The 25,578-nt window shown below is 44.8% G+C and overlaps 2 protein-coding genes across 2 annotated transcripts in view; one reads left to right on the top strand and one right to left on the bottom strand.

Annotated features, from left to right (window-relative positions):
- Nucleotides 1-7,001, bottom strand: part of Lrpprc (leucine rich pentatricopeptide repeat containing) — an 83,462-nt gene extending 76,461 nt beyond the window's left edge. The window contains exon 1 of the mRNA XM_038321035.1: nucleotides 6,794-7,001. Coding sequence (XP_038176963.1) covers nucleotides 6,794-6,942 — 149 coding nt within the window. The 5' untranslated portion in view covers nucleotides 6,943-7,001. The remainder of the gene's footprint in view (nucleotides 1-6,793) is intronic.
- A 13,136-nt stretch (nucleotides 7,002-20,137) lies between these two features.
- LOC119807301 (40S ribosomal protein S27-like) overlaps nucleotides 20,138-25,578 on the top strand; it is a 36,131-nt gene continuing 30,690 nt past the window's right edge. The window contains exon 1 of the mRNA XM_042054547.1: nucleotides 20,138-20,238. Within this exon, the coding sequence (XP_041910481.1) occupies nucleotides 20,138-20,238 (101 nt within the window). The remainder of the gene's footprint in view (nucleotides 20,239-25,578) is intronic.

Raw genomic sequence — 25,578 nt, 5'->3', positions numbered from 1 at the left:
ACTCAGGATAACAGTGTTTCCCTTACAAGAGTATTAACTGAGACCATGTAGTTAGTCTACAACACACTTCTAGTCAAGATGGGTTTGAGACTGCATTTAGGCAGAGATTTTCCATTTCAGTAGGTTTACTTGTTGAAAATTTACACAAAAAGTATCAAATTTAGCTCTTTTCTTATTAACATTTTTGCTTAGAACAACATAAAGTTATAAAATTGTTAGCTTAAGGGCTAGAGAGATAGCTCAGTGGTTAAGAGCACTGGCTGCTCTTCTAGACCCAAGTTCAATCCCCGGCACCCACATGGTTCCAGGGGATGCCTTTTTCTGGCTTCCATGGGCACTACAGGAACATGGTGAACAAATACACATGTAGGCAAAACACCCATACACATAAAATAAAAACAGCTTTTTAAATGTCAGTTTAAACCTAAGCCCAATAAAAAGAAAAATATTAAATATTTAAATAGTAAGTACTCAGAATGGGTTATTGACAAGTAAAAGTCTGAAGGCAGAACACAATGCTCCACGTCTGGGCAACGCTCACAGGCCTGGCAAGTAAGCTTAGCCAACATAACCAACCACAGCATCTCCTAAAGCACCACCTCTCTTCAGTACGTCAGAAGAAATTTGAACACAACTTTCAAAGACCTGTTCAAACCTAAGCTGCCTGCAAAAGCTTCGTGATTCAGAGACTCCTCAGCTTTCCTCAGCCTTAGATTCCTCGCTGGAGTAAAAGTCTGGAGTCGCAGCTCAGCGACAAGCCCCAGCCCAACCCAAGAAGCCCCTGCACTACACACAGAACTACTGTGACAAAGGGGGGGACAGGCTGACAGGGGCAAGCAGCTCCCAACCCTAATCAAACAACACAAACCCTGCCGTTGGCTTTTCAAGACAGGGTTTTTTTCTGTGTAGCCCAGGCTGGCCTCGAACTCACATTGATCCACCTGACTCTGCCTCCCAAGTGCTGGAATTAAAGGTGTGCACCACCACTACCACCACCACCCGCCAATAACAGCTCTCTTAGATGGAAAGCACTCAGTAAATTTGTGCTTTTTCTGAACCTTTTGTAAAATTAAGCTATAATGAATTTTCTCCTTGAAAAGCCTTGCCAAATTCAGCTCTCTCCCAACATGGTTTTATGCTTTCTAACAAGACTAGGAATCTTAGTGCAGAAAGGCCACTAGCGGCCCTGCTATACCCGCTCCCAGCTGCTGTCCTAAAATATCAATTCTTTGAAGTCTAGATCTCCCCTCTGTACCCGACTTCTCAGTCCTAAAGGCTGTCTCCCTTATCTTAGTTATGGCAGGAAGTGTTGGAGGATACATTAACCAGATTTGGCCTTATGGTGTGGAAATGAAGCAAGATTTTCAGAATCTACACAATCAGAATGACACAGACTAACCATCTCATTCAAAGTCTTACATGCATAAGGTGCTTATAATGGCCTTTAACTTTTACACTCAAATATATCCATTGCTGTTTCGAGAAACATTTTTATGGAGCTGAAAAGATAGCTCAGCCACAAAGAGCTGCATACTGCTCTTGCGGAACCCCCAGCACCATGTTCTGTAACGCCAACTCCAGGTCATCTGACCTTCTTCTGGCCTGTGCAGGCACCTGAACTCTTGTGTGTATACAGATACACATTATTAAAAATAAATTTGGGGGGGGGGGGTTTCGAGACAGGGTTTCCCTGTGTAACAATCCTAGCTGTCCTGGAACTAGCTCTTGTAGACCAGGCTGGCCTCAAACTCACAGGGATTCATCTGCCTCTGCTTCCCGAGTGCTGGGATTTAAAGGCGTGTGCCACCATCGCATGGCCTAAAATAAAATCTTTTTAAAATAAACTTTCTATCTTAAAGTCATCCCTTCAGCATCTAAAACACATTCAAGACTATCTCTGAATCAGGAAGCAAAATCTGAGTGAGAAGCTTCTATTTCCCAGCTTATAATCTCAGGTCAGAGAATGAGCTGCGGGTACAATGCACGCAGAGAGGCAGTCCGCGTAAGAGTTTGTTCTAATGGACCCCGCTTGTCCTGACCTCCAAATCTACTCTTCAGTTCTAACACTCTCACCACCTCCTGCTCTCTCTCCAGGAAAGAAACCTTCAGTTCTGCACCGCTAGTTGAGGCCCCAGTTTGCAGTACCAACACTGTTCCTAACTGATCCAACACATTCAAAATCCTCCTCTGGATTGAGGCCCTGCCACAGTCAATCATGGAGCCAGTATGGCAATCAATTGCAGTAACAGATTTCAAACCCACACAAGATCAAAGTGTGGGCTCCAAGTCCATAGACTTCTTTAGCCTTCGAGCCCTGGATACTTAGCACATATCCTCTTGAAAGATGAGGCTCCCTCTTGGGCCTGGCAGGTGCTCGATGGCTAAGGCACTTGCCTCTAATTCTGACTTGAGTTTTATTCCCGGATCCGCATGCTGGAAGGAGAATTGGCTCTGCAAAGGTGTCCTCTGATCATATGCGCACTGTGGCGTATGCACCTGCACACATTAAGAAACACACAGGCACACGAGCATGCATGGTTGGTTGGTCAGTCCATCTCCTTCCCAAAAACAAATGTGACTGCCCTTCTCTGTGCAATACCAATCCAGTATCATCTTATGAGCACATAACATCAATAAATTATCATTTTATGAGCATGCAACATCACTGGATAGGACTACCATCTACTCACAAGCTTATATAAAGAGAGCAGGGGTAGAGTCTTAGGTTTCACAGGCCCAAAGGGTTCAGACTCTAAGAGCATTCCAAAATGTCAGGTAAAAAAGGAAAGTTTCCTTTTCTTCCAATGACAACTCTCATGGACACGTAATCTTCACCTGTAGGCCACAATCATCAATCTAGATCCACTTTCACACATACTTTGTTTTTCTGTTCATCTTTCTCCCGAAACACATGGGGATTACTCTAAGATCTCAAGAGAAACAAACATAGGCAGCTTCAGAAAAAAAGAAAAAGGAAAAAAAAAACAGGAGAAAGGAAAGCCCCCTCACCCTCCTCATGCAGAAGGTAAGGGCCAGAAGAATTTCCTTCCAAAAAAGAAGAAAATGCTAGAAGGAAAACCAAAGAGCAAGACGCAAAAATACAGGGTGCACACTTCTGGGTGCAGATGAAGCAACGCTAATAATTCCCACTCAGAAGTGCCTGTTAATCCAAGTCAGACACAGCAGAGCTGGAAAGCAAGGCAAGGGTGAACAGGCAGAACCACTCTAGAGCAAAGGTGGACTAAGCGCCCCAATCTTCAACTCATATTATCCCTCTCTCAGTGTCTGTGATGTCTTGATTTATTCAACAAATGTCTGACATCCACTCCACAAAGTAGGCATCAAGGGAGGCAAAATGCTAAGATGAAGACCTAGCCTTTAAGGAACTAACAAGAGATCTGCAGTGTCACAGGTAATAGAATCCAGGGGTTACACATGTTAACAGGGTAACAGCATGTTGCCCATACAGAGCTGAGAAGAGGACATCATAGGAACACATGGAAGCAGCAGCGGAGAAGGCCTATCAGAGACACGAAATCCTCGGTATGAGGAGAATGAGCATCACATTCAAAGACGGAAGATAAGCAGCTGGCCCAGTGGGCCCTCCTGACTCAGTCCCACAGCCCCTATATTATCTGGAGGCTTGGTAAGCCACTCGGCCTCAGTCTGATAATCAGCTCTTCATAATCAGACTGCATTTTCACAGGATTCCTAGGGAAACAGCCCTCCCTGTAGCTTTACCGCTTCCATGGGAAGACAGAAGAGCTGAGGCATCTTGTTCCCAAAATACCCATGAAAGCACCAGGTAGGACTTACCCTGGAAACAGCTGGAGCCAGAGTGCTCAACTGTGAACCTGAATGACGCAATCGAGTCTATCAGAAACTCTAGAAAAAGGACGATGGGGGCAGGAGAGATGGGGTATCCCCTCCAAATGAAACAGAACTCGGGGATTTGATCACTTGTTGATGAAAGGGGACGATGAGGCGTTGAGGGCGGGGAGCAAAAGCAAGCATAAACACAGTGTGCTCTTTCTAAGTAACAGAACACTGACACTCGCAGCACAGATTTGGGAGAAAAGCTGAGCTCCCTTCAAGATAGGTTTGAAGCACCTGTAGCTCAGCCAGAGGGAGCTTCCCAACTGACAGTCCACGCCCAGGAGAAACAATGTAACTGCCAGTGCTAGCAGTGACCAAGACACTGAGAACAGAAGGGCCATCTACAAGGATGACACCATGTAAGCTGCCACAGCAAAGCCTCCGAGTGTGCAAGCATCTAATACATGAACATGGGGACAAGTACCAAGGAGGCAGGTACAAAAAAATCCTGAGACACAAGAAACTGACAGTGCCATCCTAGCCAGGAAAGGGGCACTATGGAAAAGGGAAGTAGGATGCTAGAGATTCAGGCCCAGAACACAGACTTGGTAATCATGATGTCCTCTGTAAAAAAGAAGTAAAACCAATATACAGCTACATAAACAACTGAAAAACTATACTAATGGTGTACCAATGGTTCTCTCTGGGTGATAATTAAAGAAGATTTTTGATGTTTTCCCCCTGTAATTTAGTTATTCATCAAGGAACATGAGTTTTACAGCTTAAAAAAATAAAAGGGGCTGGAGAAGCAGCTCAGCAGTTAAGAACACTTCCTATTCTTTTACAGGACCCATGCCAGACAGCTCACACTGCTTGTAACTAAAACTCCAGGGGAGAAGGCACCAACACAAACAAAACAAAACAGAAGGACGTTGCGGGATAGGAGCCTGTAGGGGAAAGTGTTCAAAGTCCAGGGAAAGAAAACAAACACTACTTTACTGCCTGCTGAGAGCTGAGCACACAGCCTTGTGAACAAGACCAAGTACTGTGCTCCACAGCCTGCTTCCTACCACGGAACCAGAGGAACAAGAAATAAGAACAGGTGGGCCACGTCATAGACAAGACTCGGATGTGGTAATGCTACTGCTCACGGTCTTATATTTATTTTTTGTGTGTGTACAGGCGGAGGTCAGGACAAGTTGCAGGAGCCTTTCCTTCCACGTGGGTCCTGGGAATCAAAAGGAGGTCATCAGACTTGCAGGGGACGTGCCTTTTCTAGAGGAGCCGCGTGAAGTTTAGACAAAGTTTCTCCTAAAGAGACACCTGATCCCTGAATGACAAAAGATCGGCTTTACAAAGATACCTGGCACCTCTCCCTTACAGACAGACAGGGTTCAGAGGAAGGTCTAAGGGAGGAAGGTCTAAGGTTAGCAGCAAGGAACGGAACCCAGATGTGCTAAACATCTAGACCAAGAGCCTGTCACTAAAATGTGTTCAATGGTTCCCAAACACTACAGAGAAGTCGACAATAGCACTGCATCCCTGGCCTCTGGCCTCATGTTAAGGACTAGAGCACTGGTCCTCAACCTTCCCTTAATATAGTTCCTCGTGCTGGGGTGACCCCCATCCATGAAATTATTTCATGGCTACTTCATAACTGTAATTTTGCTGATGAATCATATTGTAAATATCGATATGCAGGATATCTGATATATGCAACCCTCCAATGGGGTCTCAGCGCACAGGCTGAGGACCACTGGACTAAAGGAATGTACAAGGGATTGGCTGCTCTACTGAGAGAAATGAGAGCTAGGAGATGAAGGATGAAGAGATGTGGAGAAAGCAAAGGCAATCATTTCTGAAGGTTCATTGTTCAGGCCTAAATTCCAAGCAGCAGCAGTTGGAAGGCGTACACCTAAGCTGTTGAGCACCCATAAGCATTTTCTCCACCTAATCATCCGCAGTACCAGGCTGGCCCACGCAGACAGTGACTTCTATTACAGCAGCAAAGCAGTTACTGCATGGCAAACCCTGTATCTCACGGAGTACTCCCTGCCTTGGCGCTGTGTGCACCTGTGTACGTGAAGAAACTAAGGCCTTGGATGTGGAGTGATTTGTCCAATGGCACAGGGCAAATGAACTGAAGCACCCTTAGTCCATGGCTACCCACTCCAGATCATTCCCAGATCCTGCTAGACCCCAAAGCTCTTTTGTAGGTCATTCAATTGTCAGTTTCTCTCTGGTGCTAAAACCTAAGTACCCATCTTCCTTTTTTCTGGTGATCAGAACACTAATCAAATGAGCATACTTATCTCCCTATAACCTCAACACACGAAGATGTACTCACGCAAATACTTGACACTAACTGGGTGTTTAACTTGTTTTTGCATTCCTAGACAGATCCCAACAGTGTCTTGCATGTGTTCATTATCCTATTCTGCTGAGACAATGTCCAACTCATGACATCGGCCTAAATACTGCATGAAAATTTCATTCAACAAAACTCAGGCAAAAACCCGAACTGGTCATTATCAAATGCCATGCTCTAAACTATCCCTGGGTTACTCAAAACTTCAAACCCCACCCCCCCAGAGGAGGGGGGTAGGAAAACCCGAAGCCTCCTAAGACTACACACTACCAAGTTACTGATCAACAGCGTGGGACAGAACCCAGGAAGGGTACTCCTAAGGAAGGACACAGCACCTGCTCCCACCGTAGCAGACCCCCAAAATCCCTCAGCTTCCCGGGCGGTCCCCAGTCCAAGAGCAGGTGGCGACTTCAAGCAGCAAGCCGGAAACCAGCCATGCCCTCGACCATGACCTTCTCAAGACGTTCAACCTTGTTACCCCCAAATCACGGGCAAAGCATTGGCCAAAGCATGGGAGACTCATGCCTGAGCTGCCGGGAGCCCGGGGCCGGAGAACGCGAGCCCAGACGACTGTCCATCCGCCAGCAGGAGGAAGGGTCCGGTACTCACCCCGCAGGCGGCCTGCTCCCAGCCGCCGCCACCCGGGCGACAGAGAACAGCCGGCCCGGGCAGCCTGCAAAGAGGCGCAGGGACAGCGGGAGGCGCGGGGTCGCCGTGGCCCCAAGCAGCCAACGAGCGGGTCTCAGGAGGGCCGCCATGGCTCAGCGTGCCCAAGCCGGGATGCACGCTCCTACAGAGGACCTGGAGGAACACGTGACGCCGGGGTCGCCCCCGAGTGGGACGGACCAACGGCCAAGCGCAGGGGAGGCTGGAGCCTCTCCAAGGCGCACAGGAGGAGAGAGCAGAACTCCCTGGGGCACTCGGATCTCTTCTTTGCTTTATGATAATTTTTGTTCTCTGTCCTCAACGTTCCGGTTTCCCTCTCTCTCGCTCCCGCTCTCGGAGACCTCAACCACATCACCCCCACCAGATTTTGCAGTTGGTAGAGCCCCTAGAGGTCGACTCCGCCCATGCTCGCGCAAGGGCTTGTGGGGGGCCGACTAGGCGCAACACCGAGGGTGCCGGGAAGGGCTGACTGTGTGGATCCCTGAGTGCCGACTACTACGTTTCTTCCCTGCGCCAAGGTTGCTGACCTAGTTGCTCAGTGACGTAGTTCCTGCCATAGCACTCAGAAACGGGGGTTAGAGGGAAACTTGAAGGAAACTGAGACTGAGCTGTGGGCCCTCTAATTAAATATATACGATTTATGTTGTTGGGCTTGCGGAATAGACAGACCTCATCCCAAGTGCATAGGCAGTGCCCGTCTTTATGAAATAAATGGATTTTTAACAAAGATCGTATAGTTTTAAATGTCGAGATTGAACTTTCCCTTTCTTGCTGCCCCGGTCCTCCTTTCAATTAATACACCAATATAGCTTTTAAGGCAATGGTGTGATCGTCTGCTAGTATATCGGGAGCTTGTAAAACAAGTTCTTACCTTCACAGGGCTTGCACTCTGAAAGGGTTCCCCGTGCATTCCCATGAACGGGGAACAGGTTTCTACCCTCTACTTACTTAACTATTCTTGACTGCCACCAAATGAACAGTCAGATTCTTTCTCCCTCTGGAAGTTTCCTGTTTGACTGTTTCTCCTGCTGGGCAACAAACTCTGAGAGCATAGACTGTGACCTCTTGTATAGTGGAAGTGAAAGACCTGGATAAATCCAGGTCTCCCCAAAGAAAGCCCTGGATAAATCCAGGTTTCCCCCGCTCCACCCCCAGCAGGAAGAAAATAGCCAAAAATCTAAACAGGAAGAGAAGACTCAGAAATCTAGGATTAGCCGTTTCAGTGACTGTGTTTCAGGAACTAGCTGAAGATAAAGTTAGATTGTAATCTTGAGAATAATCTTGAGAAACAGGGAGTTTCCCCCTTGTGGTTATCATTGGTATTTTGGAATACTGTGTTTTAGGAACTAGCTGATTATGACCCTGAGAGTGATCTTGAGAGGCAGGGAGTTGTCCCCTTGTGATCATCACTGATATTCTCGGAATTTTCTACACCCTCCCTGCCCCTTTCAGATCACTGGGCTGTGGTTTCTTCCCTTAAAAACTCCTTCTCCCGGTCACTCGGGGGTCGAACTCTTCCCCTGCGTGGGTTATGAGTCTCGGCCCCAGTGCACTGGTTCCCATCTCATCTCATCATTAAACCTCATGTGACTGCAGCAAGGACGGTCTCTCGTGAGTTACGGGGGCGGGGGGGGGGGGATCGTGTTATCTCGAGACTTGAGTGAGAGTCTGCCCACACTGGGGGTCTTTCAGAAGGTCCTGCTCGGGTTGAGACACCTTCCGTAAATTAAGAATTTATTGAGTGAATATATGTTTAGAGATAACTTGATTTAATTTCCTTTTGGAGAAGAAGCTGATAGCCCCGAGAAAAAGATTAATTCACTCTGAGTTACGCTCTTAAGCACTATGATAGGGTGTAATTTATTCCCTCATTCTGTATCAGTACTGTTTATTAAGCACATATTTTGTGCCAGGCACTATTTGAGATCCTGGAGATACAACAGACAACACAGAACGAGTCTCAACTCAGATAAAACACTGTACATTTAAAGAGCCACACAAGAAAAAGAACTGATGGTAGGTTGCCATCTGTGATGAATAATCTTGATAGGATTTAGAAACACTAAAGAAAAAGGGCCAGCCAAAGAAACACACGCTGACCCTGAAACTAGAGCCAAAGAAAGACACCTTGGCCCTGAAACCAGAGCCATTTCTGCCCCTGACCAATTAAGCAGAAAACCAACCAGTTCTTGAGCAGAAAACCAACCAATCCTTGAGCAGAAAACCCACCAATCCCTGAGCAGAAAACCAACCAATTCCGGAGCAGAAAACCAACTAATCCCTTAGCATGAGATCTAGCCAATCTGATCTTAAGGAACTGAAAAATAACCAAGTCCACCCTGAAAATCTTCTCCTTGGAAAGACTCTGCCCCTAAGAAGCCCTGTATATGCCTTGCACCTGTTCAGTTTGCTGCTTTCTTTTTCACCCTGACAGAGGAAGCCACTCTCCTGGATTCTTCCCTCTCAATAAATCTCTTGAATGAGCTTTAGGTGAGACCTTCTTTCCCAGGAATAGAGCAGAGGGAAGAAGTAGCAACTTTTCGGCTGAGTCACAGCAGAACAGAACAGAGCAGAGCAGGGTTGTAACACTTTAACCCGGGAAACCTCCCCTAGCCAAGCAGAGTGTTGTTATACTCTGCTTAGGGACATAGCCAAACTGTAACAACTTCACTGGGGAAGCCCTCACCGGCTCCAGCAGAACTGTTTGTTACATTGGGGAAACCTCTCCCTAGAGCAGGGCTGTAAGCTGCAATGCTTTGTGTGACCTGTGCTATTCCTTTGCTCCCGACTGCCAGGATCCCTTTCCATCCAAGCTGCAGTGCTTACAGTCACCACGGAAACCAGGCTTTGGGCATGTCTGTGAGGGAGTTTCTAGGTTGGATTAGTTGAAGGGGTAAGAACCTGTAGTGGTCTGTCCTGTTCCTTTAAGAGACAAGACCCACCCACTCCCTCCTCTGTCACCTGAGGCAAGGGGATCTTCCTTCCACTTCCAGCCAGAGCTCCTTCTTCCCTTTTCCCTCTCTCTCCTGAAGAGCTAACCTCTCCTCTCCTCTCCTCTCCTCTCCTCTCCTCTCCTCTCCTCTCCTCTCCTCTCCTCTCCTCTCCTCTCCTCTCCTCTCTCCTCTCCTCCCCCTCCTCTCTCTGTTTCTCTTCTCTCTCTGCCTCTTCCTCCTCTTCCTCCTTCTTCCCTTCCTCTGTTCCCCTCCATAACCCACTAAATAAATACCCACTTTCTCTGCATAGTGTGCCTATCCTATTCATCTCTGTCTCTCACCCTCTGCAGCTCATCATGGGACCAACTGACCCACCGAGGTCTCTGACCTGCAGTGCTTCTCCCTGCCTTGGACTCACTGCCCCTCATGGCCCTCTGCCTGCCACCCCTTGGGAAATTGCAGCATTTTTATTTTTACCATTATAGAACCACTCTAAATACGAGTGGCACCATTGGATGACCTGGCAGGGCTGAATCAAAAGAAGAAAGCACTGGGCACCAGACATCATCTCTTTGTTTCCTGACACCCTATGCAGCTGTTATGCCCAGATCCATGAAGTTCCCCAAAAACCAACAAGGAAACTGAGTCCTGTATGTAAAAGCAAAGAGCTTTTGTTAATTTTATACAAGTTTGCAAACTTGGTCTCTCAGTGTGTCCAACATATTGGAATAATTGGAGAGCCCCCAGTGCTGTGGGACAATGATTTTACCCTGTAAAGATTTGTTTCTTTTACCTGTTTAATAAAATGCTGATTGGCCAGTAGCCAGGCAGAAAGTATAGGTGGGCGACCAGGCAGGAAGTAGAGGTGGGGCATTGAGAACAGGAGAATTCTGGGAAGAAGAGAGATGTAGTCTGCAGTCATCACTCAGACTCAGAGGAAGCAGACACAGAGCAAGCAAGATGTGACTGCCTCGCTGAAAAAGGTACCAAGCCACATGGCTAACACAGACAAGAATTATGGGCTAATGTAAGTTATAACAGTTAATAAGAAGCCTGAGCTAATAGGCCAATCACTTTATATTTAATGTAGACATCTGTGTGATTCTTTGGGACTTAACAGCTGTGGGACTGAGTGGAACAGAAACTCCTGTCAACACCTGAGCTCAGTTAGAGTTGGTTTTTTATAGTAGTAAAGGTAGGGGTGAGGGATTTCCAAGGTTCAGGACCCCTGATTGGCTGACATTTGTCTAGGGGTGTCCTGGTGAATGTCTGCTGGCAGGTGATCCTATCTACAATGGTTGGAACATTAGGAATTTCCTTTGGATGGTCTGTTCCTGGGTGGTGCCTGGGTAGTCTCAGTTTGTTGACCTTCCTGCAACCAGGTATTGCCTCAGGGTAAACTACTGAGACTCAGGCTTCCTTTAGGCTTATCATGACTGGGTCCAACACTGTTAGGTGATAATGGTTGGAAGAACTTCCTTTGGGTGGTCTGCTCCTATTAAGCTTATGATGGTTGGCTGAGTCCTACAGCAATGTGACCAAGCTCATGCTGCCACTTCACCATGATGGCCTATACCCACCCACAATGAGCCAAAGACAAAGTTTCCCCTTAAGTTGCTTTTTCTCAGGTATTGTTTTGCAGTAGCAAAACAAGGAACTTACTCACCATCTGAACAAAAACCAAAGAGAGGAAGTGAGGGTTGTCTGGAGGAAAAAGGAGAGCCAGCTCTTGTGCTAGTTTCAGACAACAGCAAATTCGAAACCCTAAGGTGGAGGAAACTGAAAAGGACTAAATGAAAAAGAATGAGCAGGGAGTGGGGTTGGACAGGGAGGTCACAGCGGTATTTGGGAGTCAGATCATGCAGTGTGTGAACGACTAGAAGGGCCTTTGCACATGGGACACAGGGAGCCAAATGTCATGACTTGGGCTTTTGGATAGATGAGATGGAAAAACCATTGGAAAATTTGGTGAGTTGCTATGAAACTAATTCACTTGCATTTTTTTAAAAAAAGACTTATTTTATCATTATTTTGTGTATGAATGTTTTGTCTGCATGTATGCATATGACCACAAGCATGCCTGGTGCCTTCAAAGGTCAGAAAAGGGTTTCAGATCCCCTGGAACTGGAGATACAGACAGGTTGTAAGTCATTGTGTATGGGTAGTGGGAATTGAGCCAACCAGTATATACAGCTTTAAAAAAATAATGCAGAGCCGGGTGGTGGTGGTGCACATCTTTAATCTCAGCACTCAGAATGCAGAGGCAGGCAGATCTCCATGAATTTGAGGCCAGCCTGGTCTACAAAGCAAGTTCCAGGACTGGCTCCATAGATACTGAGAAACCCTGTCTTAAAAAAAAAACAAAAACCAAAACAAAACACACACACACACACACACACAGAGAGAGAGAGAGAGAGAGAGAGAGAGAGAGAGAGAGAGAGAGAGAGAGAGAGAGAGAGAGAATGCAGACTCTCCAAGTATATGCTACATTCAAGGAAGACTAGGATTTTGAATACAAATGTGAAAGAAGGCTGGTAGTAGTAATTACCATAATGGATTTTCTAAGTGTTTATTCCTGAGAACACTACTCCTTGGTGTTAAATTTCAAGCCCTGGTACAAATGGCTGAGAAGTCTAACATATCAAAGCAGACCTGACCACCAGGTTTTCCCAGCATCCTTCAGTCCATACCTATTACAGCTTATAGCTGGCACATCCCACCTGCTAGCCTGAACTCTCCAGCCCAGAAGCTGGGCTGCCCTTCCCCCAGAGGCTCTGCCCTATGTAGTCCAGACATTTTGATTGCCTGCTCCTTTTTGTACCTTTGGCCTCTTGGCTGCTGCACCTGGTTTCCCTCCCACTCTCTGCACAGGGCCCAGTGCAGTCTGGACTCACTCTGGACTCTCCCAGACGTCCCTGCCTCTGACTATGCTCTCCCACATATCTACAATCAACTTTCTCCTCCACCAGACCTGGGGCAGTCATATCCTTTTTATTTGTTTGTTTATTTGTTTGTTGTTGTTTTTCTTGGTTTTTTCGAGACAGAGTTTCTCTGTAGCTTTGGAGTCTGTCTTGGAACTAGTCCTGGTCTTGTAGAACTCACAGAGATCCTCCTGTCTCTGCCTCCCAAGGGCTGGGATTAAAAGCATGTGCCACCACTACCCGAATTTCTCTAGTATTTTTGTCTGATGTGATTGCTGTTGTTGTTCATCCACTCGATTCAGATGGTTGGTCTTGTTACTTAGTGGAACTTAGAATTAATCACCTCAGAGGCAGAACTTTGTGAAGTCTCCATAGTAGTATACCATTAGGTGAGAAGTGTAATGGTCTGTCCTATGCCTTTAAGAGACAAGCCCCGCCCACTCCCCCCTTCAGCCTAGGCAAGCAGATCTTCCTTCTACTTCAAGCCCATGTTCTCTCTGCCCTCTTCAGGAGAAGTGCCTGCTGTGGCTCTTCTCCTCCTTTCCCCCTTCCTCCCTCTCTTTCTGTTTTATTTCCCCCCCTCTCTCTACCCTTCCCTTTCCTTCCCTTTTACTGAATAAACTGTAGCCAAACCCTCTCTCTGCATGCATGCCTATCCATCACCCACCTGGGAACCAAGGAGGCCTCATGTAGTGGAACCCGGCTGTCCCTCGTGGCCCACTGCCGCCCCTCAGGGAACTGCATCATTTTACTTAAACCATTACATTGGTGCTCTGTGATTTGGCCAGGCTCTCTCCACATTCTCTCCTGCCCGCAGGTGAGCCAGAAGAGGACATGTGGAACCCTGGGCTCAGGAACTGGGTATCTACCTGAGCACTGATCTCTGTGCACACCAGTGACTTTGGTGGTGAGTTTTCCCTTTCCAGTCAGCTTAACTGTTTCTCCGAACCTGAGGAATTTACTGTTGAGCTCCTGGAAATCCTATGGTGTTCCTAGACATGGGGGAAGGTGTTGCCCCCAGCCACAGCCTTCACTGCTATTGTTGAGCTCTTTGCTGACATTCATCTCTGGTTGCTTCCCATAGCTAAAAACATGATCAGACAACCCAGGGTAATCCTTACACCCTAGCACTGCACACACTGAGCAATGCATTCGCTTTGTGACCTGGGATCCCTTGGAGTTTTCTTTCTCTTTTCTTTTGGACCACTCGTAAGTGGTGCCTGCTGTGAGAAATTGTCCAGGACAGGTTCTGGCCTCTGGCTCCCCGGTCCCCCAGACCATGGCCAGTCAGGCTACATCAACACCCGGCCTATAGAGAGAAGATGTTTTCCTGTAGGCCTTGCAGTGTTGCTGTTTTTGCAGGTTTTCACATTTTCAACTATAGAATTTATATAAATCTTCAAACTATCAGCCACCCACCTGCACACTCTCTGCTAGTGTCCCGCTGGTTCTGCTTTTCTTTTGCAGGGCAGCCCCTTCCCCATCCATCTGAAATGCTCTTTTCCTCTCGCTCCCATTCCTTCTATTCTATCCCTGACACCACTACTGCTGGTCCCACAGAAACTGACAAGATTGATTAGTCAGATCTGCGAGGCAGCTGTTTTCAATTCCAGCCTTTTCTCCCTGCCATGGCTTGTGGCACAACTGATTGGCAACAGGACAAATCAAGCCTCTAGGTCTCTATTGATATTATATTTAAAACTCCTGTGGCTAAAAAAAAAATATGGCTTCTCCATACAACATGTGACCACTGCCATTTTCACTGAGGTCAGGTGACTTTAAATTCCTGCCATCTTTACTGAGGTATTCCCTGCCTGGTCTCCTGGTGCTGACTCTGTCACATGTGTGTTTTGTGCAGTGGCATTCCTTTGGTAGGGCACACCAAGAGCATCCACTTTGCCCAACTTCTGTTTAGTGTGTGTGTGTGTGTGTGTGTGTGTGTGTGTGTGTGTGTGTGTGTGTGTATGTGTGTGTGTGTGCATACATGTAACTTAAATGTACCTTTGTTTACTGTTAAATGTTATACTTGTCTTCCCATTACATATCATTCCAGACTAAAAAAAAACAGTAAGTCTCGTTTTAAATTGGTATGTACTTTTAAGTCTCTTACAAAAATACTATATGTTTAATCCAACCCTGCTTTAAAATATATTAAACTGTTCTCTACTATTGTCAGTTTTGCTGTTAAGCTTTATTGCAAGCAGTTTTTTTCTTCTTTCTGTCTTTTACAATTATAAATCTTACCTGTTAAGTTGAGAGCCAGTACAGTCAAGCTTGGACCCAGCTCTCCAGGCAGATTCTATAACTTATCTATACCGTGTAAACAGCCCTCAACTGCTCAGAGATCTGGAGAATATGGCATTTAAATGTTTAATTATTAAAAAGGTTTCATAACAAAAGGAGACATGTTGGCTCCTAGCAATAGCACTCCACTTGCTCCAAAGAAGACAGGAGACAAATGCCCACAGAACACTGTCCTTCTGCAGTTCACTTCAACTGCCAAGCACTGACCACTGGGACTACTGCCTTTCCTCTAAACTGAAGATCCAGACAATGGAAAGAATCACCAGAATTGACAGCCTAGCTGTTCAGGTCAAGGTAGGCTTGTCTTCCTACAGATTTCTTAGCCCACAGGATCTTCTGGAGCCTAGCAGGCCCTGTGCTAAATAGCAAAAGGCAAATACAACCCTCAGTGACCATGGAGGACCATGAGAAATGGGTCTAGGTGCCAACCAAGTAAGTTCTCTGTAATTTTTTTAAATCAATAACTCCTTAAGTAAAATTTTATCCTTTTCAAACATCTCTGATGCAGTTTGACAGATGAGAGTCTTTGTCAGTTTAAAAGGACAACCTCACCAAACAAATTTCTGTAAAATACAAATACAAGATATTAAGGCATGTACCTGAAAATTATAAATGTGTGAGGACAAATACAAGTTATCAAATTCTCTCTCACACTGCCTTTCATAGTCTTAAAAATACTTTTCATTGTGCAAAAATATCTGTCATAGTCATTCTGATAGAAATGTGCTGCTGTTTAAAACTTATGTTTTTGCAAACCCAAAAAATTCTTGTGAGTTCCAGGGAGCTGAATTAAAGGATCCGCCTTAAGCAGATCAGATATACCCCCTCTCAATTCCCTGGTCCTAATTTTTTTTCCTAAACTTAACTTTGTCCTCTATTCTGCCAATACTTTAAACAGGTGTAAGAGACACCAGGCATTTCCATACCACAAATACCAGACAGGAGTAGAGACCAGCTACTCCAGGATGTGACCAGCACCCAGCTTTCTCAGAGCGCCCCCCAAGATGACACCCACAAATAAGTAGGAAGCAGTCTTGAGAATCCATTGTCCCAATTCCTTTAACCTGTGGTGCCTAACTTCCCATCTATTATCTGTTACTCCCCCCTTCTGTGGAGGCAAGCAAATCTTCCTACTGCTTTCAGTCTGCATTCTTTCTGCCCTGTCTCTTTAGAAGAGGCGGCTGCTGCCATGGCTCCTCTCCTCTCCTCTCCTCTCCTCTCCTCCACCTCTCCTCTCTCTCTCTCTCTCTCCCTTCCCTTTCCTCCTATAACCCACTCAATAAACTATACCCAAGCCCTCTCTCTGCATGGCATGCCTATCCATCTCTGTCTTTCACCTACTGTGGCTCCTTGTGGGACTGGCTGCCCCTCGGCTGACCTCCCACCTGCCTGGGAGGCCTCAGGTGGTAGAACCCAGCTGCAGCATTTTACCATAACATTGGTGTCATGACTCAGATTTGAACTGAGGTTGCATGCGAGTCAAAGCACCAAATGTTAGATAAAACACCGAGGCTCCCTGAGGGGCACAGCAGACCACAAGGGGTGGCGGGTTCCAGGCAGGGAGCCACATGATGGGTGAGAGACCTTGGTGGGTAGGCAGTAGGGTGGCAGTGGAGTAGCCGGTCCTATGAGGAGTTGCAACATGTGAGAGACAGAGACAGATAGGCATGATATGCAGAGAGGGGGTTTTGGTATAGTTTATTCAATGGGTTGTGGGAAGAAAGGGAAGGTGGGGAAGGAAAGGAGCCATGGCAGCAGCCACTTCTTCTGAAGAGATGGGGCAGAGAGAGAGCAGCCTGGAAGCTGAAGGAAGATCTGCTTGCCTCAGCAGAAGGTGAAAGTGGGTGGGGCTTGTCTCTTAAAGGGACAGGACAGACCATTACAAGAAGACCTACCCTGAGTGCATGCATGGGAATGTGTGTATGTATTCTGTGGGCTGGGCTCCCAGAGTGAACAAAAAAAAAAACAGTGAGTGAAGCACCAGTATTTCACCTCTCTCTCCTGACTACTGATGCAATGTGGTGAGCAGCCTCATGTTTGTGCAGCCATGCCTTCCCCTCCATGACTGTGTGCCTTCATAAACCATCAGTCAAAAATAAACCCTCCTCTTCGTTGGTTCTGTCTGGTGTTATGCCACAACAACCAGCAGAGTGACATGCCAGCCAACACCCCATCTTTAATGATTTATCCTTGGCAAGGCTGGAGCCAAGAGGCACCACAGAGTCACACCATGCAACAGAGCTCACACGAGAGAGGTGTGTTGGGGGAGGAGTACAGAGGTGGCCCCTGAACAAGAGCAGAAGGAAAAGAGAGCAGGGAGCAAGAGCGCTTGCTTGGTATGAGGGAATATGCGCATGTGCACACAGAGATGGTGTACAAATCCCATCTGCTGTAGCCATAGGGTCTCATCTTGGCAACTGATGATGACGTGTCCTGCTGTTGCTCGGTTCCTGAGGGCATACCTGTGTAAATGCCTGACTGCTAACACCTTCACTATACCAGACTGTGTTAGCTACTTTTAACTGGTACACAATGTCACCCATGAACAGCCTCCAAGGAGAAGTCTACTTTGGTTCAGCTTTGAATGTCTCAATTGATGTTTTCCTTGCCTGCCCTGTGTAGAAGAGGAGGCTCTTTACTTCATGTTGGATAGGAAGTAGAGAAAAGGGGGTGATGTGGGATTCCCTTCTGTATGCTGTGAATATCATTGGTTAATAAAGGAACTGATTTGGGCCTATAGCAGAGCTATAGGGGAACAGAGCTAGGCAGGGAAAAGTAAGCTGAATGCTGGGAGAAAAGAGGAGGAGTTAGAGAGAAGCCATGTAGCTCCGCTGGAGCAAGACAGAACTTTAGCTGGTAAACCACAGCCACATGGTGATACACAGATTACTATAAATGGGTTAAATTAATGTGTAAGAGTTAGCCAAAAAGAAGCTAGAGCTAATGGGCCAAACAGTGATTTAATTAATACAATTTCTGTGTGATTATTTTGGGACTAAGTGGTTAGGAACCAACAAGCGGCTCCTTCCTTACAACAAGGGGGACTGGAGACCAGGTGTAACTTTCAAAGACATGACTTAGGGGCTTATTTCCTCCCTCAAAGCCAATGGTTCTCAACCTTACTAGCGCTGCTTCCCTTTAATTGCTCATGTTGTGATCATCCCCAACCCTAAAATTATTTCCGTTACTACTTTATAACTGTAATTTTGCTAGTTATGGATTATAGTACAAATATCCAATATGCAGAATAACTGATATTTGACCCCTATGAAAGGTCCTTCAACCCAAGGCCTCACAACCCCATAGGCTGAGAACCAATGCTCTAAGCCCTGTCTCCCCAAAGTTCCCACTATCTCCCAAAATAGCACACCAGCCAGGGACAAATTGTTCAACATAAGAGTTTGTGAGGGACATTCCATACATAAAACATGGACTGGAAGGGCCATGGCCACCTTGTAATGCAAGATGCCTATAATCCAACACAAGAGTTCTCAAAGTCATAATAGTTAAAACATTGCATCAGAAGTCCAAATTCAAAGTCACTGTTGAAATTCAATATACAACCTTAGATGTGAGCCCCCGATTAAAATAAACAAATAAAAATCAGCTAGGTGATAATGGTGCACACCTTTGATCCCAGCATTCTGGAGGCTGAGGCAGGAAGTCTGTGAGTTCGAGGTCAGCCTGGTCTACAGAGAGAGTTCCAGGTCAGCCAGAACTTTTACACAGAAAAACCCTTTCTCAAAAACAAACAAAAAATAAAAACAAATTACATACCTCAAATGCACAGTGACGCAGAGTAAACATCTCCTTTCCAAATGAAGCAATGGGGGCACAGGAAAGAGGGACCCCAAAAAGACCAAACCCCAGCAGGATAAGCATTAAATGCCACAACTCCATGTCCAGCATCAAGTTATGTGCCATTACAATGGAAGTCTTGAGCAGCCCCAACACTTGGCCTTGCCATTTACAAGTTCAGGTAGAGATGTGTCTGTAAGGAGGGGGAGAGAGAGGGGTGGAGCGGGGAGGGAGGGGAGGGAAGGAGAGAAAGAAAGGGAGAGCATGATAGAGCGTTATTTGCCCATTTTCAGTTCAGATCTTGCCAGTGTCTTCAAAGAATACCTTAGACATTCTCCAGAAGCTGGGTGTGGCTGAAGAGAGGTCCAGAGGAATTGTCCTTGGCCTCCCTTTGGCTTTTGAACATTATAAAACACTCAGATGTTGGTTAACTAGAGTCCTGATTTCCAGTGAAAGTCCAAGTATAGTCTTACTGGGAAGAACAATTTAGAAGTTCACCTTTGCAAAAGTCTGAACACCATGGTTTTCTAAACTCCGAGTGTGTAAAACTAGTTGTCTGGTTAGTTTGTATTGACAGAGCCAAGAGGGAGTCTTGACAGGGAAGGGGCATCAACAGAAGTATCCAACCACCAGATAAGTTTCACATGAGTGGCCAGTCCCGAATAGCTCAAGCCATCTTTATTTATACTTCAAAAGCAAAGCAAACATCTTTCCCCCACCCTCATCAGGTAAAAACAAATATGTTTTTATCCCCAACTCTTACACCAAAACAGCTTTTTGAGATTTATTTATTTATTTATTTATTTATTTATTTATTATGTATACAGTGTTCTGTCTGCATGTATGCCACTAGACCAGAAGAGGGCACCATACCTCATTATAGATGGTTGTGAGCCACCATGTGGTTGCTGGGAATTGAACTCAGGACCTCTGGAAGAGCAGGCAGTGCTCTTAACCTCTGAGCCATCTCTCCAGCCCTCAAAACAACTTTTAAACCAAAAACAATGCTCAACATTGTTAGCTTGGCTAAATACTGAGCCAGGCACATCCTTATATAGGCACGCATTCTCAAGAACAACATTGTTCAAAACTTAACAAAGCATATTTACAGAAATAGGGGTGATTTGCCATAAACTGCTTGCATGCAGTTAGCTTGTATTTCTCTGTTCCCTTGTCCTACAAAAGGGTCCTGCATTCCTGAGCCTCTCAATGAGAAACCTGAGAAGCAATAGTTCCCCCCAAAATTTTACAGGTAAATATTGGAGAAAAAAATGGGGTTTCCAGGAATGATTACCTCTGTCCCATGTGTGACTAACAAAGTGAAACTAAAAATGGCAAAAAAGAATCATCAACACTGTGAGAGAGGAGAGAGTGCAGGCTGTGTGGGCTCAGTAGACTCTGCACTGTCCTCGGGTCCACTGGCTCCTGTCAAGTGAGAGACCATCTTCATGGGTTTTGCCTCATGGAGACCCATAGGACAAGTGTTCTTATGCTATCCTGAAACTAAGCCACATGACTCCCAACAGAGTCTCAACTGAAGGATTGCCAAAATCAGATTAGGTTACGGCAATGCCTGTTGGGGATTGTCTTGACTGTTGATTGATGTGGAAGGGCCCAGGCCATTGTGGGGATACTGCCCCTGGGCAGGGGGTCATAGATTGTATAAGAAAATTAGCAGAACAGCGCCAAGAGTGAGCATGCCAGTACAAAACCTCCTCCGCAGTTTCTAATTCAGTTCCTGCCCCGACTTCCATCAGTGATAGACTGTGACCTGAAAGAAGCTGAATAGGCCCTTTCTTCCCCCAGGTTGCTTTTAAAGGGTATGGTGTTTATCCCAGCAATGGAAAGCACACTAGCACTCTCTGCCTTCCTTCCAGGATTTGCAGAAATATTAGGTAAATAAGGGAAATGCTTACAGTGCCGGGTAGTAAGGGGTTTCTGAAAATATTGTAGCTGTTAGGGGTCAAGTATCCCTAACCCAAAGTTTGAAGTATGAAATATTCTAAACCCCAGAACTTTTTAAGCAGTGACATAATGATCAAAAAGCTTTAAATTTTGGAACAGCTTAGATTTTTGGGTTAAGGGTACTCGACTGGTAAGATTCATCCAAATATTCCAATATCCCAAGGTTCCAAAATATGAAACATTCCTTCTGTTCCAAAGCATATTGAATGATCATTTTCCAACCTGTGTTATTGTTATTGTTGATTTTTATGGGCAAGCATAAACGTCACCAATTTGAGTGCTTTGTCAGTCTCCCCTTGGGGAGCTGCATTTTGACACTAATGTCTTCATTGTCCAATAACCTCTTAACAGTATCTTATAGCTCATGTATTCAATTAAATAAATAGTTTATGCAAAGAATATGACAAATTATATTTCAGGACAGAAAGTTAGTGTACTTAGTGTACTTAGTTCTTCTTAGTACTGATGACTATACTTTGTTTAGGAAAAAAGATAAAATACTGTGCACTAATCACATTATATAAGACAGTATAATCAGGCAGAGGGAACAGAAAGTCAAGACTGACAGCTTTCCTGCTGGTCCTGTACATACCTCTTCAGTTGTAAGAAAGGACACACAGATCCCACTCCCAGAGGTGTTCACCTAGAACTTACCAATGCAAGGAGAGAGTCCCTAACCCAGCGATTTCCAAGCCACTATGACTGTGCCCAATAATAGAAACAATGTTTCACAGAGGGTACTTGCTGTGGGACAATGGTTTTACCCTGTAACGATGTGTTTCTTTTACTTGTTTAATAAAATGCTGATTGGCCAATAGCTAGGCAGGAAGTATAGGCAGGGCGACCAGGCAGGAAGTAGAGGCGGGACAATGAGAATAGGAGGATTCCGGGAGGAAGAAAGTTTCAGTCTGCAGTCATCACCCAGACACAGAGGAAGCAGAAACAGAACAAGCAAGATGTGACTGCCTTGCTGGAAAAGGTACCAAGCCACATGGCTAACACAGACAAGAATTATAGGCTAAATTAGGTTATAACAGTTAATAAGAAGCCTGAGCTACTAGGTCACTCAGTTTATGATTACTGTAGACCTCTGTGTGATTCTTTGAAACTAAATGTATGTGGGACCTGGTGGGACAGAAAACCCCAGGCAACAAGTACTAATATGTAGTGAGGAGCTGTGGGACGGTTCCCGCCGCCCAGCTCCCAGCCTCCTGGCTCCCACATAGCTAGCTTAAAACCCTAAATAACAACACACCAATTGTATTCTTTTTTTTCTAGATTTTTATTGGCTAACAATTATATCTTAATTTAACCCATTTCTAATAATTTGTGTATTACCATGTGGCTATGGCTTACCAGGTAAAGTTCCCAGTGTCTGACTCTGGCAGGGCTACATGGCTTCTCCATGACTCTACCTCCTTTCTCCCAGCATTCAGTTTCGTTTTCCCCACCTAACTAAGTTCTACCTTACTAGAGGTCAAGCCAGTTTCTTTATTCATCAACAAATAAAAGCAACACATAAACAGAAAGCCCTTCCACACCATTTTCCCTTTTCTGTTTAAACAAAAAGGAAGGCTTCAACTTTAACAAAGTAAAATTACATTTAACAAAACAGGTATCAAGCAAGAATTATAGTCACAATATTTCTAACCAACATCATAAGGAGCTTCTTCAGCGCCCATCATCCTCTTGAAGTAATTGGTGTTGCCAGGAGCAGATGTGTCTCACTGTCATGAAAAGTTCTAAGTTCTTAAAACATTTTAAAACCCATATTCTGTAGTCTTTGAAAGGTTTGAAGAATGCCTATCCATCTGAAGTTCATCTCTGTACATCTAGAAAATCTAACTAACATGACTGCAAGCTTGACTATTATAGATGATTATCTATTAACCTATATTTCCCAATTATACATTATATTTTTAAATGAGTTTCACAAACACGATACCTTAATCAAGAGCAGAAATGTACATATAACAAAGTTGACCTTAAATTTGTATCTATAAAGCAAGATTCATACCAATGCAAATCTCTATAGCATATCCCCCTTTAAGTGTGAACAAACATTTATAAACAGTATTTGGGTATTTGGGTGTAGTTCTCTCCAAACGACTCCCTGCTGTTTATTGGGTAAAGTAATACTTTGTGGGGTATTCAAGGTGACCTTTCTGGAGATCTTGGTCCATCAAACCATATTAGTCTGGAAACAATCCACATGCTCTTATCCTCTATGGAAACAAAAGAAGAACCTCTTTTTCAAAGCAACATATTTATAGACTCAAACTTTGAAGTCAAGAAACCTTTAAAACATATATGTTGGTTTAGTTTAGCAGTCCTCACCCAGAATCAAATGTCTCTCTGCAGTCAAAAAATTCAAAGAAAACACAATAGTATACATAATCCAGACTCTCTATGTATATTTCATCTTTACGTGGCTTATTTTTTTACTCTATTACTTTTTTAATATTTATTTTATTATCTTTACTCCTTTAATCTATGACTGTCTGTACTCTGTCTCTTTAAAGACTTTTTTACTTTTTAAAATCATACACTTTTTCTTTTTCTCCCAAGCCTACATACATTTATCTAATATTATGACACATTTAGAGGTCTTTTCCACCTGAATTTGTCTTTATTGTACATTTATAATTATTTTCTGACCAGGCATGCTTCTTAAAATTCTAACTGCTTCTTAAAAACTTAAGCTGTATCATTGCTATGTCAAATTCAGCACTGCCTGCTTGCCCCACCTGGTCCAGCATGGCAGAGCTGTTTGCTGCCTCTGACAGCTATGCTCACAGCCCCATTTTTAGGCACACAGTCAGTCTATGTTGCCATTAAGCAAGTTGTAGCACTTTGTTCACAAACTCCATTTAAGTGTCCCATAGCCGTACCTCCAGAAAGAGTCAGAGTTTACACTGGGAGCACAGCCCAGAAAGCCAGCATTTCAAACTGCAACTTTTTTTCTGCTACTGCTGAATTGGGAAAACCTCTCTTAAAGGAGTCACAGCATGCTGCCAGCAAGCAAAGCCCATTTGGGAAAATAAATGTGACTAAACATTGTTTTTTAGTGTCTAGAATTCCTTTTCAAGCCCTCTCAGGTTTTATGTGGATTTAGATATATTTAGATATTGGAGGGCCAATTTGTTGTAGTAAGGCCACTAGTTAGCTCTTAATTCTGATGCTGTTAGGATAAAGTGAACCATAAGATGAACTTAAATGAACCAATCTCTATAGATTTTGTTCCTATGCCACAGTTGTCATAGAAGTCAACTTTGAGATACCAGTTTTAAGAATCAGAAAGAGCAAATAAAGCCTAAGGAAAGACTGAGATTCATAACTAGGTTACATTTTCTAGGAACTTTTGATGGGTACTCATATCTAGAAATATCTAGAAATTTTAAATTAAAAATTTATAGAAGTGATGATGCCAAAAATATCTAGAGTAAGACATGTTTCATCAAAACAGCTCAGTAAAATCATTCTTTTATATATATATATATATATATATATATGTGGTTTATTTTTTTATATTTAAAAATTTCCATCTCCTCTCCTTCTCCTCCTTCTTCCCTCCCCTCCCCTCCACCCATAACCCCCTCCCTCTTCAGGCCAAGGAGCCATCGGGGTTCCCTACTCTATGTTAAGACCAAGGTCCTCCCAACTCCCCCAGGTCCAGGAAGGTGATCAACCAAGCTGAGAAGGCTCCCACAGAGCCTGTCCATGCAGAAGAATCAAAGCCCAGCGCCTTTGTCCTTGGCTTCTCAGTCAGCCTCCACCATCGGCCACATTCAGAGAGTCCGGTTTGGTCTCATGTTCCATCAGTCCCATTCCAACTGGAGTTGGTGATCTCCCGTTAGTTCTGTCCCACCGTCTCCATGGGTGAACGCACCCCTCACGGTCCTGACTTTCTTTCTCATGTTCTTTCTCCTTCTGCTCCTCATCAGGACCTTGGGAGCTCAGTCCGGTGCTCCAATATGGGGCTCAGTCATTTTCTTCATCTATTGCCAGGTGGAGGTTCAGTCGGAGGTTCAGTCCAGATGGAACTCCACTGCACAGCCCAATTGTGTTCTTTTAAACACTGCCTGGCCCATTAGTTCCAGCCTCTTACTCACATCTTGATTAACCCATATCTAATAATCTGTGTAACACCACGAATGGTGTCTTACCGGGAAAGATTCAGCATGTCTGACCTGGTGACTGGCTTCATTGCGTCTGTCCCAGAGAGGAGGCGAGGCATGGCGATTGTCTCTGAGAGGAGAGGCGGGGCAATTGTCTGAGCCATCTACCTCACTTCCTTTTTCCTGTTCTGTCTACTCCACCCACCTAAGGGCTGGCCTATTAAATGAGCCAGGCAGTTTCTTTATTAGCCAATGAGAGTCCTCCATCACTAATACACACAAACAAAAAGAAGTTTCAGGCTAGATGTAGTTTAGTTGGTAGAGAGCTTGTCCAGTATACATGAAGCCCTAGGTTTGAACTCCAGCAAGGAACAAATTGAACATGGTGCTACAAACTTGTAATCCCAGCATTTGAAACAGAAGACAAAAGGATACGAAGTTCAAGGTCATCTTCATTTACATAGCAAGTTCAAGACTAGCCTGCACTACGTTTAGACCCTGTCTCAAAGAAAGAGCATATCACAAAAGAATAGTTAGCTCTATTGGGCTATGTCTTTGGATATTGACTCATCTACCTTGTCTCATTTTTTTAAACTACAGATTGATCTTGGTATAAACAAACTAATTGTAACGAGACATTTCATATGAGACAGAGTCTCAGTATAGAGCCTTGGCTGGCCTGGAACTCC

The sequence above is a fragment of the Arvicola amphibius genome, chromosome 2 (assembly GCF_903992535.2).
Source record: "Arvicola amphibius chromosome 2, mArvAmp1.2, whole genome shotgun sequence".
NCBI lineage: Eukaryota > Metazoa > Chordata > Mammalia > Rodentia > Cricetidae > Arvicola > Arvicola amphibius.
This window is presented reverse-complemented; position numbering and strand designations above follow the sequence as displayed.